This window comes from Haliotis rubra, unplaced genomic scaffold (assembly GCF_003918875.1).
Source record: "Haliotis rubra isolate DU_JTF1 unplaced genomic scaffold, ASM391887v1 Scf57, whole genome shotgun sequence".
Lineage (NCBI taxonomy): Eukaryota > Metazoa > Mollusca > Gastropoda > Lepetellida > Haliotidae > Haliotis > Haliotis rubra.
This window is the reverse complement of record NW_025767268.1, coordinates 1,644,767-1,659,776: the sequence shown is the minus strand read 5'-3', so window position 1 is coordinate 1,659,776 and position 15,010 is coordinate 1,644,767. Positions and strand designations below refer to the sequence as shown.

General features: G+C 40.4%; 2 protein-coding genes across 4 annotated transcripts in view; one reads left to right on the top strand and one right to left on the bottom strand.

Annotated features, from left to right (window-relative positions):
• LOC124254301 (RAB11-binding protein RELCH homolog) overlaps positions 1-15,010 on the bottom strand; it is a 195,397-nt gene that overhangs the window by 35,876 nt on the left and 144,511 nt on the right. The window lies entirely within an intron of this gene.
• The window catches only part of LOC124254303, a 93,266-nt gene that overhangs the window by 9,633 nt on the left and 68,623 nt on the right, over positions 1-15,010 (top strand). For both annotated transcript variants that reach the window (XM_046688223.1, XM_046688222.1), the window contains exon 2: positions 2,403-2,577. In XM_046688223.1, the coding sequence (XP_046544179.1) occupies positions 2,403-2,577 (175 nt within the window). The remainder of the gene's footprint in view (positions 1-2,402; positions 2,578-15,010) is intronic.

Sequence of the window (15,010 nt, the reverse complement as noted above, 5' to 3'; positions counted from 1 at the left end):
CCCATGCAGCACTTTAACATGGACAACCCATGCAGCACTGTAACATGGACAACCCATGCAGCACTTTAACATGGACAACCCATGCAGCACTGTAACATGGACAACCCCATGGCACCCTGTAACATGGACAACCCATGCAGCACTTTAACATGGACAATCCATGCAGCACTTTAACATGGACAACCCATGCAGCACTGTAACATGGACAACCCATGCAGCACTGTAACATGGACAACCCATGCAGCACTGTAACATGGACAACCCATGCAGCACTTTAACATGGACAACCCATGCAGCACTGTAACATGGACAACCCATGCAGCACTGTAACATGGACAACCCATGCAGCACTTTAACATGGACAACCCATGCAGCACTGTAACATGGACAACCCATGCAGCACTGTAACATGGACAATCCATGCAGCACTGTAACATGGACAACCCATGCAGCACTGTAACATGGACGACCCATGCAGCACTTTAACATGGACAACCCATGCAGCACTTTAACATGGACAACCCATGCAGCACTGTAACATGGACAACCCATGCAGCACTGTAACATGGACAATCCATGCAGCACTGTAACATGGACAACCCATGCAGCACTGTAACATGGACAACCCATGCAGCACTGTAACATGGACAACCCATGCAGCACTGTAACATGGACAACCCATGCAGCACTTTAAAATGGCAACCCATGCAGCACTTAAACACGGACAACCCATGCAGCACTGTAACATGGACGACCCATTCAGACACATATACTGACTCCTATGCAAGCAGCCATTGCTTTATCCCCTGAAAAAAAGCTGAAAGTGCCATCTTTTAAAACCTTTTGGTATGACTCAGTAGTTTTGAAACCAACAATCTTCCATTCTATTTTCCAGACCAAGGATTGTTGGTTGGTTTGATGTTTAATGCCGTACACAGCAATATTCCAGCTATATGGTGTCGGTCTGTAAATATTTGAATCTGGAGTAGACAATCAAGTGATCAACATCATGAATATTATTGCATGCAATTGAGATACGATGACATGTTGACGCTAGTGTTGTCAGCGAGTCTGACCACCCAACCTCGTTTATATAGTTGCCTCTTAAGACAAGCATGGGTAACTGACTGACTGAGTGACTGAGTTTGGTTTTACGCCGCTTTTAGCAATATTCCAGCAATATCACGGCGGGGACACCAGAAATGGGCTTCACACATTGTACCCATGTGGGGATTCGAACCCAGCATGGGTAACTGAGGCCCAATTTTAACTCAGATCGTCATGGGTTACAGACCAAGGAGACATACAGACAATGGGCATGGTAAATCTACTGGTCTGCTACCACTGGCTTATGACACAAAAAAATTGTTAAATTAACACTCTCAACGGTAATAACAGTAGCTTAGTTAAAGCCAAGTTAAAGCATTCACTCAACATGCCAAAGACCCAGGTTCCATCCCCTACATGGGTACAATGTGAAGCCCAATTCTGGTCCCATGCCATGATACTGCCGGAATATTGCTAAAAGCGGCGTAAAACAGTACTCTAATTTGGTTACGACTAACCAGTTCGGCTGGGTATTGGGTGAACAAAGGTTAACACTAAAGTGGGGAAGATAATCTGACTCCACTTCCCTGTGTGTAATTTAATCATATATATCGGATCATATCGGATCTGAAAGTATCATCAAACAATTGAAGATGGAGAGAGATATTGCAATACTGTGGTGAGGAATTTCACAAGTCATGATGGGAGACCTTAGTCTTTGACTAGAGATAATAATTTATCTTGCAGACATTAATAAGATACCCTTGGGTGTTTTTCAATTGTACTTTTTCCACCTCATTGGCATCTGCCTCTGTGGTTCCCTACACAGGGGACATAAGATGCATTTCCTCTTTGAATCTGATATATGATATCCAGCTCTGAGCATGAAAAAATCAAACATATTTTTCAGGACGTGGATAAAAATATACTGGTTAACTTTTTCTCCACATTTTTCAAACATCACCCAGAAAGCACTTTCACAGCATAGTAAATGTCAACCCATCTCACGTTCCTTAAAATTGTAGCTGGTAGATCACTCCTCTTGTTACTTGGAAAGTCTATTTGTATGTCAAATCACTTGTTACTTGTATGTCAAACCACTTGTTACTTGCATGTCAAACAACTTGTTACTTGCATGTCAAACCACTTGCTACTTGTATGTCAAACCACTTGTTTTTTTGTATGTCAAATCATGTGTTACTTGTATTTTAAACCACTTGTATTTTTGTATGCCAAACCACTTGTTACTTGCATGCCAAACCTCTTGTCATTTGTATGTGAAACCCATCCTCAAAACCTAACTGAAACTGCTTGAAATATTGAAGAGATTTCACAAGGCTGGGTGTTTGTTTCAGGACCCTCACAGGTACAACCAGGAGGAGATCGTGTTGACTTACAACCGGGTAACCAGCATGTACCTTAACTCCCCGTCATTCTGCCAGATGGGTGATGTCCTTGGAGACCTCTGTGATCGAGTCATGCGGCGAGACTGTGTCGAGAAACTACAGAAGCTGGGCTACACCTTCAACAGTAAGTATCTATTAGGGTGATACTATCATTTGTTGCTGCTGTAAAGGTTGGACAAGATTACTCCTCTGTTGATAAATGTACTACATTAACATGTGCACTTTAACATGTGCTTCAACAGAAGAAACTCCACCGTTGAAATGAAGCACTAATTTAAAATGGGCTTCAATAGAAGATACTCCACTGTCGATAAAAGCACTACTTTAACATGTGATTCAATAGAAGATACTCCACTGTTGAAATGAAGCACTAATTTTAAATGGGCTTCAATAGAAGATACTCCACTGTCGATAAAAGCACTACTTTAACATGTGCTTCAATAGAAGATATTCCACTGTTGAAATGAAGCACTAATTTTAAATGGGCTTCAATAGAAGATACTCCACTGTCGATAAAAGCACTACTTTAACATGTGATTCAATAGAAGATACTCCACTGTTGAAATGAAGCACTAATTTTAAATGGGCTTCAATAGAAGATACTCCACTGTCGATAAAAGCACTACTTTAACATGTGCTTCAATAGAAGATACCACTGTCCACTGTCCACTGTCAATATGAAGTATTTTGTGAACATGGGCATTATCGAGATACCCCAAATGCAATGAAGCATTGATTTAACAAGGGCCCACATACACCCAAAACAGCATGACACTGTGAGTCGGCATGAACATCTACCAAGAGACTTCACATTGATGCATTGGCCTGAGTCTACCTACTCTGCCATCATTATGAAACACAAAATATTGTGAGCTGTACAGTGATGCCATTCTAACTATATTGATAGCATGCTTATGTCGAACTTGAGGTAACCTTGACTTTACTACAGATATGTTGTACCATTGTCCCAAATAAAGATGCCTTGGTTCCATCTGTTTTCATGAAAAATTAATATTAAATATCATACTTTTTAAACATCTTGCTTTGGCACATCTGTATTCTGTATCCATGACATGGCGTCAGGAGGCACCTCAAAGAAATAGGATCGTCAGCTCATATTGTGTAATGAGAAATGCTAGAAGGACCTTGGGGCTGTCAACAATAAAACCTAACTGCATGGTAGACGCTGAAGACGTTTTGATTTGATGTTATGCTTCTTGCTGCCAATATTGACAAATAATGTCTCTGGGTTACGGTCTTGATCAGCATTACGCACCATCTTGTCACGTCCTTATGAATAAAGTATCACGCTGTACAGCTTTGTAAATGGGCTGAGAGCCAATGTGGTGATGACGTAGCAGACAGGAACTATCAGGTTCAACTGATGTTTACATGAAAACATTGCAAGACTTGTCTTAGGAAGTGGAGTTGTTGGGCTCAATGATTATCTTGGTGTTGGTCTGGGGGGGTTGTCTTAGAGTAAATTTCTTTGATAGTCACAGCGTTAATCTCGATGATGGTCTAGGTGTTGTACACCCAAAGAAAGCCAAACAATAGGTTCTATGGATATGTTCTGACCTGTTCACCCAAAGAAAGCTGAACAATAGGTTCTATGGATATATTCTGACCTGTACATTCAAAGAAAGCAAAACAATGGGTATGCATATATTCTGACCTGTCCACTCACAGAAAGCCAAACAATAGGTTATATGGATATGTTCTGACCTGTCCACACAAAGAAAGTCAGACAATAGGTTCTATGGATATGAGCTGACCTGTACATTCAAAGAATGCCAAACAATAAGTTCTATGGATACGTTCTGACCTGTTCACCCTAAGAAAGCTGAACAATAGGTTCTATGCATATATTCTGACCTGTACACTCACACCTGTCCACACAAAGAAAGCCAAACAATGGGTTCTATGGATATGATATTCCCACAAAGAAAGCCACAAGATGGATATATTCAAACCTATGTGTTCTGACCCCAAAGAAAGCCAAACAATGGGTTCTATGGATATGTTCTGACCTGTACACAATTCAAAGAAACAAACAATGGGTTCTATGGATAATTCTGAGAAAGAAAGCCAAACAATAGGTTCTATGGATATGTTCTGACCTGTACACCCAAAGAAAGCCAGACAATAGGTTCTATGGATATGTTCTGACCTGTACACCCAAAGAAAGCCAAACAATGGGTTCTATGGATATGTTCTGACCTGATATAGGTTTCTGACCTGTACACCCAAAGAAAGCCAGACAATAGGTTCTATGGATATGTTCTGACCTGTACATTCAAAGAAAGCCAAACAATAGGTTCTATGGATATGTTCTGACCTGTACATTCAAAGAAAGCCAAACAATAGGTTCTATGGATATGTTCTGACCTGTACACCCAAAGAAAGTCAGACAATAGGTTCTATGGATATGTTCTGACCTGTCCATCCATAGAAAGCCAAACAATGGGTTCTATGGATATGTTCTGACCTGTACACCCAAAGAAAGCCAAACAATAGGTTCAAGCCTGACCTGTACACCCAAAGAAATGGGTTCTATGGATATATTCTGACCTGTACATTCAAAGAAAGCCAAACAATAGGTTCTATGGATATGTTCTGACCTGTACATTCAAAGAAAGCCAAACAATAGGTTCTATGGATATGTTCTGACCTGTACATTCAAAGAAAGCCAAACAATAGGTTCTATGGATATATTCTGACCTGTCCACCCATAGAAAGCATTTATATTCCGGAATCATACATCCCGGATCATGGGTACTTCTGTCCATGTACAAGCGTCAGTCAGCTTTAACAGCTGTTCATGAATGTTTCTGCTGCATTTCCATTCTGAACACATACATCCCGGATCATGGGTACTTCTGTTCCATTCTGGACACATACATCCCGGATCATGGGTACTTCTGTTCCATTCTGGACACATACATCCCGGATCATGGGTACTTCTGTTCCATTCTGGACACATACATCCCGGATCATGGGTACTTCTGTTCCATTCTGGACACATACATCCCGGATCATGGGTACTTCTGTCCATGTACAGGCATTAGCCAACTTTAACAGCTGTTCATGAATGTTTCTGCTGCATTTCCATTCTGGACACATACATCCCGGATCATGGGTACTTTTGTCCATGTACAGGTGTCAGGTGGACAAAACACCTTGATCGTGTCAACTTAGCATTATTGAAAACATATAACAAGATCACGAAACAATTTTCATGTCATTGAAATACGTACGATCAGATAAATCCATGATACTAACGATCTCTGTAAAGACAAATAAAGGGAGACAACCTCTGGTACCTTGACTTCCTTCTTGTCCATGTATCTGCAGTACAGGGTTCGTGTGATAGAAGGAAGATCCTACTGTTAGAGACAACATTGAAGATAACACTTAATGGGAACTATAAGTTGAGTGTGTTTGAGTACATTCCTCTGGTTATTATAGAAATAAACAGTTGTTGAGTTAAGGGCCACATTCTGAATATAAGGGCCACATTCTGCCACATTCTGAATATACAATAAACAGTCCCATTTGAGAATCACTTACACAAAAGGTGAACAGTGATTTCCAAAATATTTATAAATACTGTCATGTGCAGACATTCCACCATGAAAATAATGAAAAAACCCATACCCATCAGAATGTTCTTTCTCCAAAAAGAATACCAGGCTTTATTTCCCAGTCGTTAGAAAGTGTTCATATAATGGAAATGTGACTCTGGCAATAAATTCTGAACCAGACAACTAAAATTATTGATTGCCTTGAAAAAATTAACTCACACAGCATGTTGAAAATGACACACACGATGCTGAGAAACAATCATTCACATTTACAAGCCTTAGTGAAGGACTCTTCATTCAATTACATGATGATTTTACTGCATCCTACGAAAGTGACGATAGTCACGTCTTGTGGTCAGACAGACATTACATCAACTATTTACGGAAACACCAGTATGGGTCACAAGCTAGAAGTCTGCAGCTTGATAATACAAAGAAATCCTTTAAGAAAGCATATATTTGAAGGCTACTGGGTTCACACATCATTAAGATGATAACAGAACAGCACTTGTATTAAAACTAGTTGCATCACTCTGAATGTTGGGAGGCAACTGATTAAGGTATAGGGGAGGCGTTCTTTGATTGATGATTCTCTGCACAACAAGAGTTGTGGTAAACATGCTGTTAAACCCTGCCAAGCTGTAATACCCTGTCAAGCTGTACCCATCAATGTTACAGTGAAATACCCTGTCAAGCTATATCAATGTTACAGTGAAACACCCTGTCAAGCTGTAACCATCAATGTTACAGTGAAATACCCTGTCAAGCTGTAACCATCAATGTTGCAGTGAAACACCCTGTCAAGCTGTAACCATCAATGTTACAGTGAAACACCCTGTCAAGCTGTAACCATAAATGTTAAAGTGAAACACCCTGTCAAGCTGTAACCATAAATGTTAAAGTGAAACACCCTGTCAAGCTGTAACCATCAATGTTACAGTGAAACACCCTGTCAAGCTGTAACCATCAATGTTAAAGTGAAACACCCTGTCAAGCTGTAACCATAAATGTTACAGTGAAACACCCTGTCAAGCTGTAACCATCAATGTTACAGTGAAACACCCTGTCAAGTGCTACAGTAAAACAAACACCATGTCAAGCTGTAACCATCAATGTTACAGTGAAACACCCTGTCAAGCTGTAACCATCAATGTTACAGTGAAACACCCTGTCAAGCTGTAACCATCCATGTTACAGTGAAACACCCTGTGAAGCTGTAACATCAATGCTACAGTGAAACACCCTGTCAAACTGTAACCACCCATGTTACAGTGAAACATCCTGTCAAGCTGTAGCCATCAATGTTACAGTGAAACACCCTGTCAAGATGTAACCACCCATGTTACGGTGAAACACCCTGCCAAGCTGTAACCATCAATGTTACAGTGAAACACCCTGCCAAGCTGTAACCATCAATGTTACAGTGACATACCCTGTCAAGCTGTAACCATCAATGTTACAGTGACATACCCTGTCAAGCTGTAACCATCAATGTTACAGTGAAACACCCTGCCAACATGTAACCACCCATGTTACAGTGAAACACCCTGCCAAGCTGTAACCATCAATGTTACAGTGAAACACCCTGCCAAGCTGTAACTGGGGCGGTGGGGTAGCGAAGTGGGTAAAGTGTTGGCTCGTCACGCCGAAGACCCGGGTTCGGTTCCCACATGGGTACAATGTGTGAAGCCCATTTATGGTGTCCCCCGCCGTAATGTTGCTGGAATATTGCTAAAAGCGGCGCAAAACCAAACTCGCTCGCCAAGCTGTAACCATCAATGCTACAGTGAAACACCCTGCCAAGCTGTAACCACCCATGTTACGGTGAGATACCCTATCAAGCCATAACCATCCATGTCCAAGTAACTGTTACACACCAGGTCAAGCTGTTATATGAAACAGCAGAATCATTCCAAAAACTTCATCGTTTTCACAGATTCATTATCTTGCCTTCAAGCACTTCAAAATGTCACTTCAAGTCACCCAATCATTCTGGACATTTTAGAACTTTACAACGACCTCTCTACTGGCCAATGTGACATCGTCCTCTGCTGGTTGCCGGGTCACTTTGGCATAGCAGGTTACACAAAAGCCGATGCTGCAGCAAAAGCAGCTCTTGACAAGCCCTTATCTCCACTGCTGATCCCATACAGTGATTTCAAACCCACTATCAAAAGCTATACTCGGGACCTCATGCAAAAAAGGTAGGACACTCAAGTAGGAAGAAATACACTGTATGAATTGAAACCAACAATTGGTTATACCTACTTGGGTTGTCAGTCAAGACGTGATGAGGTAATTTTACGGCGTGTCGTATTGGCCACAGTGGTTTTACTCATGACTATCTGCCGAAAACGGATGGGGATGGACCCCCCATGTGTGTCTCTTGCGATGAGGTTTTCACCATCAAGCATTTTCTGCTTGACAGTGAGGACTTATGGTCTGCAAGGGACTCACATTATGAAGCAACAAATCTGAAAAATCTGTTCTCCCCGCGTGAGCGCTCATCTGATAGTGAACTACCTGAGGGAAGTTGATCTTTATCATAAATTGTAACTGTGTAATGTGACTAACAAATTGCCTGCCTTTAAATTTAGTGCTATGACTTTTTCTGTTTTTAAATGACAATGAAATGAATTTATGTTTTTTAAATAAAACTCATTTTGACGCTGTACTTACAATGTTTACTAATGCAGACTTATTCTCGCCACTATAAGGCTGGAATAATGCCGATGTGACGTAAAGCCCAACTCAACTCAACTGTTATCAACCCCCCTCATCCTAGCAGGGCACTTGTTATTTATTCTCCCTTTGACAAAGTTATAAGGGTAATATTAGCAATTTGAGCCAATGCTGTGATTCAAACAGCATCTGTTCCCCAAACCCATTTCCTGACTAACAGTGCAATAGATCCAGGAGGGCTTGGTGGAGACGTCCACGTGGACAGTTTCAGGATGGAAGACTAGATGTGGCAGCAAATGTCCAGACATGACTTCAAATTGGTGACAACTAACCACTTATTTAGAAAAACAAGTCACTCCTTTCCCATGTATGAGCTACCAAGAACCCTCTCTGGAAAGCGCTTTATCAAATGATAACTATTATACATGTTGTCCAATGTAAATCACACACATACACCACGATCTGAAGAAAACGACTTCGATTACATTCACCGTGATGGTCACCTGCCCTTATGTTGCCTGACATTAAAGAGTGGAGTTGACGCAATGGCTGACCTCCTGCACGAAACCTCTTGTCACATGGGTTGTGATTAAATACTCCACTGAAACATCCACGCAACGTAAGGAGGTATAATTGCTAGGTTGCATTCATCAATAGTATTCGGATTTCTTGCAGACTCACAAAAAACAGCTGAGGACAAAGTTATAAAAACAACTGTTGGTTTGATTACTGCTTTATAAATGTTTCTCCACGTGTAAAAGTCTTTGTAACAGAAATGATTGCTGTGTGTTACTTTGATCCTCAGTCTCCTGGGAAATTATCACAAATAAGCTGATGTCATAACTTGACGTGAGATGATCTGGCTATCATCCATACAGGCATTGAAACTCAATCCAACGATGGAGCACATATGTAAAACAGGTCCATTAGACACTGTTAACTGATGAAATATCTTCCCTTATCTGTAATTAGGCCTTATGAGTTGGAATATACTGCTGCTAGAAGAGTATCCTTGTACATTAAGTGTCTGGCAGTGTCTGGCAGTGTCTGGGGTAGAGGTCCAGGACACATACACGATGTACTTTTGAACATTTTTATTAACTCAGTCTTTACAGCATCACTGTAACTTTTTGTAAATGGCCCTGTTGCAAGGTTGGTGTATTTTTCTACAAAATTCACCACATGCCCAGACAACTTGTTGCATAGGCCAGTTCAGCATAGGTTTAATGAGTTTGCAAAGTTCCATAATATAATATTAAATGGTTACTGAGTTATGCTCTGGAAACAAATCCAACTCATACCTGAGTCTAAGTGCAATGTTGTTGCTATGAATGCAAAAAATTTAATATTTTACCATGACATCAAGAGGCACCATTTCAGCTTGCATTTGATGCATCTGCCGAGTTCCGAGACAATACAGTTTTCAAATTCCAGAAGCATGATGGACAGAAGAAATGGCACCCATTCCCAATTTGTTGATGGGGATAATAATGAGCCGCTCAATGTTGGTTTACTTCAACTTTGAGCATTATTGCACCTACATCACCCCATGTCAGTTTGTTATTATATATGGGGATAATAATGATCTGATAAATGTTGGTTTAGTTCAACTTTGAGCATTATTGCACCTACATCACCCCACATCTGTTGGTTATGGCAGTAAAGCCTGATGTAATGCAGGTCTTTAACGCTGATCATTTTCGTAAAATACATGAAAAGCTTGGTAATTAATGCTGCTTTAAGCCATATTTCAGTCTTATCACAGCTTGTCACATTGATATGGAAAGAAATTAGACAGGTATTAAATATTTACAACTTTGAGAACGGAAGCCAAAGAACAAACCTGAAACACTATCAGGGCTTGCACATCACATCTTGTCAAACCAGTTAAGCAACGTTGGGCACAAAGAATCCTTGGATGGGAGACTGTGTGGCAGCTTGACCCCAAGAGTTTATAGGACTTCAGTCCTGCCCACAACAAAGCACATGTAACACATGTGGTCTCACTTTAGGCAAGTGAGTTTGTTCAAAACTGCCACTGTTCACCCAGCAGAAAATGGGTACCAAGTGGGATATGTTACATGACTAAAATTAACTTTCTAGCACCTCACAGGGCAACTTGGGGTATCCAAGATAATAATGTCCATCATGATGTATGTGCTTAGGGCATGCCTATGCATGTATACTGAGAGAAACAAATAAAGGGAACACAGGGACATTCAAGTGTTCCTTTACTATTTTCCAGTTTTCATCACCGGCTTTGAATAGCACTGTAGGAGGAAATCTGGGAATGAATAAAGGAACACTGTCATTAAGTGGTGTTCCTTTAATTGTTTCCCTCAGTATATAAGTGAGAGTGAATGAGTGAGTTTAGTTAAGTTTTATGCCGCACTCAGCAATATTCCAGCTATTTGGTGGCAGTCTGTAAATAATAAAGTCTGGACAATCCAGTGATCAACAGCATGAGCATCGATCTGTGCAATTGGGAACCGATGACATGTGTCAACCAAGCCAGCGATCCTGACCACCCGATCCTGTTAGTCGCCTCTTACGACAAGCATGGGTTACTGAAGATCAATATTCTAATCTGGACCTTCACAGCTGTGCTATATAAGTGGCCTTGTTATCATTATTATTTGATATTTGTGAAATTGAAGCACACATTCAGCAATGGTATGTAAACTTCCATGCATGAGCATCATTTCTGTCCTAAACAATGTGAAAACGAATGTTATTATTCTGTAATGTTATTACTAGATGATACAACAATAGGCAGACAGTATGCAACTGATCAGTTATTACTCACACACAAACTAACAGTTATTTTTCCAGCTAAAATATACAACAAATAAAACATTGCCGCTGCTGGATATATATTTAGATAACATTACAGCTAACAACATGTGTTTGCAGTATGTGGAATATTGTTATTAGAGGAAAAATAATATTATGTATAAAAGATACAATATATGGGTCACATGGGGGACAGTGAACTACAGTGAAACCTGCCAACATCTGCACCTGTCGAATCCGGCACACTGTCAAAACCAGCATGTTATTTCGGTCCTGTGAGTCGTTAGTTTAGACAGGTTTCACTGTACAGTTACTCAGAGGGACCACAAGTCAGATCTAAACACAGTTTGTTATACATATCACGACTAAAATATACATCAAGTGGCCAGGTTAAAAACATCATATCCATAACTCTATTATAAGTATGTTCATTACAAACATAGTCCACTCTCCAATAATAATCAGGTTATTGTTAATAGATATCATTTGTTTAAAATTTATGTTTATGTTTTCACATCTGTATTTTCTAAATGGATACATTTTTTCAAATTGCATTCGATGCAACGTCACACAATTTAGTGAAAAATCATCCGACTTTACAGATTCTGTTATCAGCTAAATGCATGTCAAACAATACCTGAATATTATAAGTTAGGACATTTTAATTTCACATTTTGGAATGTCCACTGACATTTTCTTCACTTTAGGCCAAATACTGGAGCAGGTGAGCACCATCCCCATGAAATCAGCTTTTAGAAGCATACCGGTACTTAATATTTTAAGATTCAGGAATGTTATAGGTTGATAATACATGAAATGAGGAATCGTCATTGTATCACAAACATCTTGATCCATGTTTATTGATGCAGTCCTGTGACATGATACAGTGCTGAAGATGCAAGAATTGTTATTCATAGAAAAGAAAATGATCCTGTGTGTGCCTTCTCTCGATACAATTGACAATCAATTCTCCACCCTAGACAAAAATACGTGAAAATCAGTTCAGAATGTGTGCAAAAATAACCATCATGGTATATCGTTGCGACTAGTCATGTCTTATTTCAAACTTTCATTGACCAAGTTTGTTGATACATGTTTGTTTATAGCTGAATTTGCTGAAGGCATATCATGTACTTTTTTGTCTGCATATTATTCTCAAAATATTGTCCCCTTAGACGGGAAGAGGACTATACTCTAGAAAATATGGCATATAGATTGCAAAAGCTGAAAATGGGATGTATGTGGAATAGGGCTGTTTGTATTATTAGCATGCTCTGGATGACTAGCTACCATGACATGCATTAGTCCTGAAGTGCTCAGTTACCAGTGATGAGAGAGGCCAGTCCCTGGACCAGCATGGTAATACTCATCTTCATTGTGTCTTGATGTTTCCTGTCAGTCACCCTAAATAAACTGTGTGGTTGCCATTCTTTATTAGGCCTGTAGTTCATACACAAGCTTAATCGTTGTCAAGTGCCAGAGGTATGTACACCTTGGTCCACTTGATGAACACAGAGAGGACCCACCCTTAGTTACCCGAGCAAGGGTTAGACCCCAATGATGTGCCCCTATAGGTTCCTGTACACATCTGACCGCCTCCGTGGTGTAGTGGTTACAGCGTCCGCCCGGAGAGCGGAGGGTCGCGGGTTCAATCCCCGACCGCGTCATACCAAAAGACGTTAAAATATGGTACTTGTTGGTCACTGCCTGGCGCTCGGCATTAATGGGTACAACAAGGACTGGTCGGCTCGGAGTCAGTATAATGTGTCTGAGTGGGGTATTCATGCTTCACTGCGGTATGGTATCTCAGTGGGCTAGCACTATAAAACCAGCTTAAGTCTGGGCTAGTACAAGCAGCCGCACATACACATACACACGCATGCACGTCGTCATGTGTGCAAAATTTTCTCAAGCACGACGTTAAACCCAATTTCACCTCACCTCACCTTAGTTACCCGAGCAAGGGTTAGACCCCAATGATGTGCCCCTATAGGTTCCTGTACACATCTACATCAGTACATGAACACAGTTTGTATACTTCATCAGTTACCAACATAGTTGTGATCACTTCTGCCTGAACCATACACCCATCCCTACATCTACGTGAATCATCTTAACCAAGAGAGTTATAAACCTACACATACACTGTTTGTTGTGACTTCCATCAGAGGTGAGGTGAGGTGAGGTGGACGCATATGTGTAATGCGTGTATGTGTGGGCTGCTGTACTCAGGCCGCGAGACTTAAGCTGGTTTTATAGTGCTAGCCCACTGTATACCACGCCGCAGTGAAGCATAGACTTCCTAACTCAGGCCCTACTATACTGACCGGAACCAACCAGTCACTGTAGAAAATTCCATTAATGTCGCGCCAGGCAGAAACCAACAAAGTTCATATTTTAATGTCTTTTGCTATGATCGGTTGAGGGATCTGAACCAGCTTACCTTCCATTCGGCGGGACGCTTCTCTAACCTCTACACCACGGAGGTGGTCTGCTTCCATCAGACATGACCAGGATGACAGATAGCCAACAACATTAATCTATGGGAAATCCTATAAACTGTATGCTAAAAACTGTCACAAAAAATATACAGAGTGTATTGACTATTGCATGTACTTTTAGGAATGAATGCTTCTTAATCATAATTTGGTACCACTTAACAGTAATTTCTGTACATTTTCATTTTAAAAATATTACAACTTCAGTCAATTGTTTACTGCAAGCATTTGATATTAATCTTATCTTACATGGCAATGCAGGTCTCTCAATCACTAAAAACCAGAATGTTTTCAAATATGTTCACATTTATATCTCTCAAACAAAATGTTTTCTCAGTTATCATTTGTTGTATATATCCTAGCCTATGTCTGTCACTTGTGTACTTTGATGTAAGATGAATTGTGTAAGTATTGAGAGAGGCCTTTTCTAAGTTGGATAACTTGTGCCCAATCCTTTTCTTGAATGAAAAAAAATATGTTTAAAACAAAACGAAGCATTTGATAATGTCAAATTGTGTACCCGTGAAGGTCTAGGTTAGAATTGATCTTCAGTAACCCATGCTTGTCGTAAGAAGCGACTAACGGGATCGGGTGGTCAGGCTCGCTGACTTGGTTGACACATGTCATCGGTTCCCAATTGCATAGATCGATGCTCATGCTGTTGATCCCTGGACTGTCTGGTCCAGACTCGATTATTTAAAGACCGCCGCCATATAGCTGAGAATATTGCTGAGTGCAGCGTAAAACTAAACTCACTCACTCACTCAAATTTTGTGTCACTTGTAGAGTACAGCTTTCAATTCTTGATATTTCCCACATCTTGTAGCTTGGGACTCAAATTATTTATTTGAACTTTGGGACCCCTACAATCAAAGGCTGTGAGTTGACAGCCCCCAACAATAAATAACCCAGGTAAATTCCAGCAACACAGAATCAAATCATCAGCCCAGGTCTGACAAAAATACAAATTACTATCAAGGAGAATATACTCAATACGAAA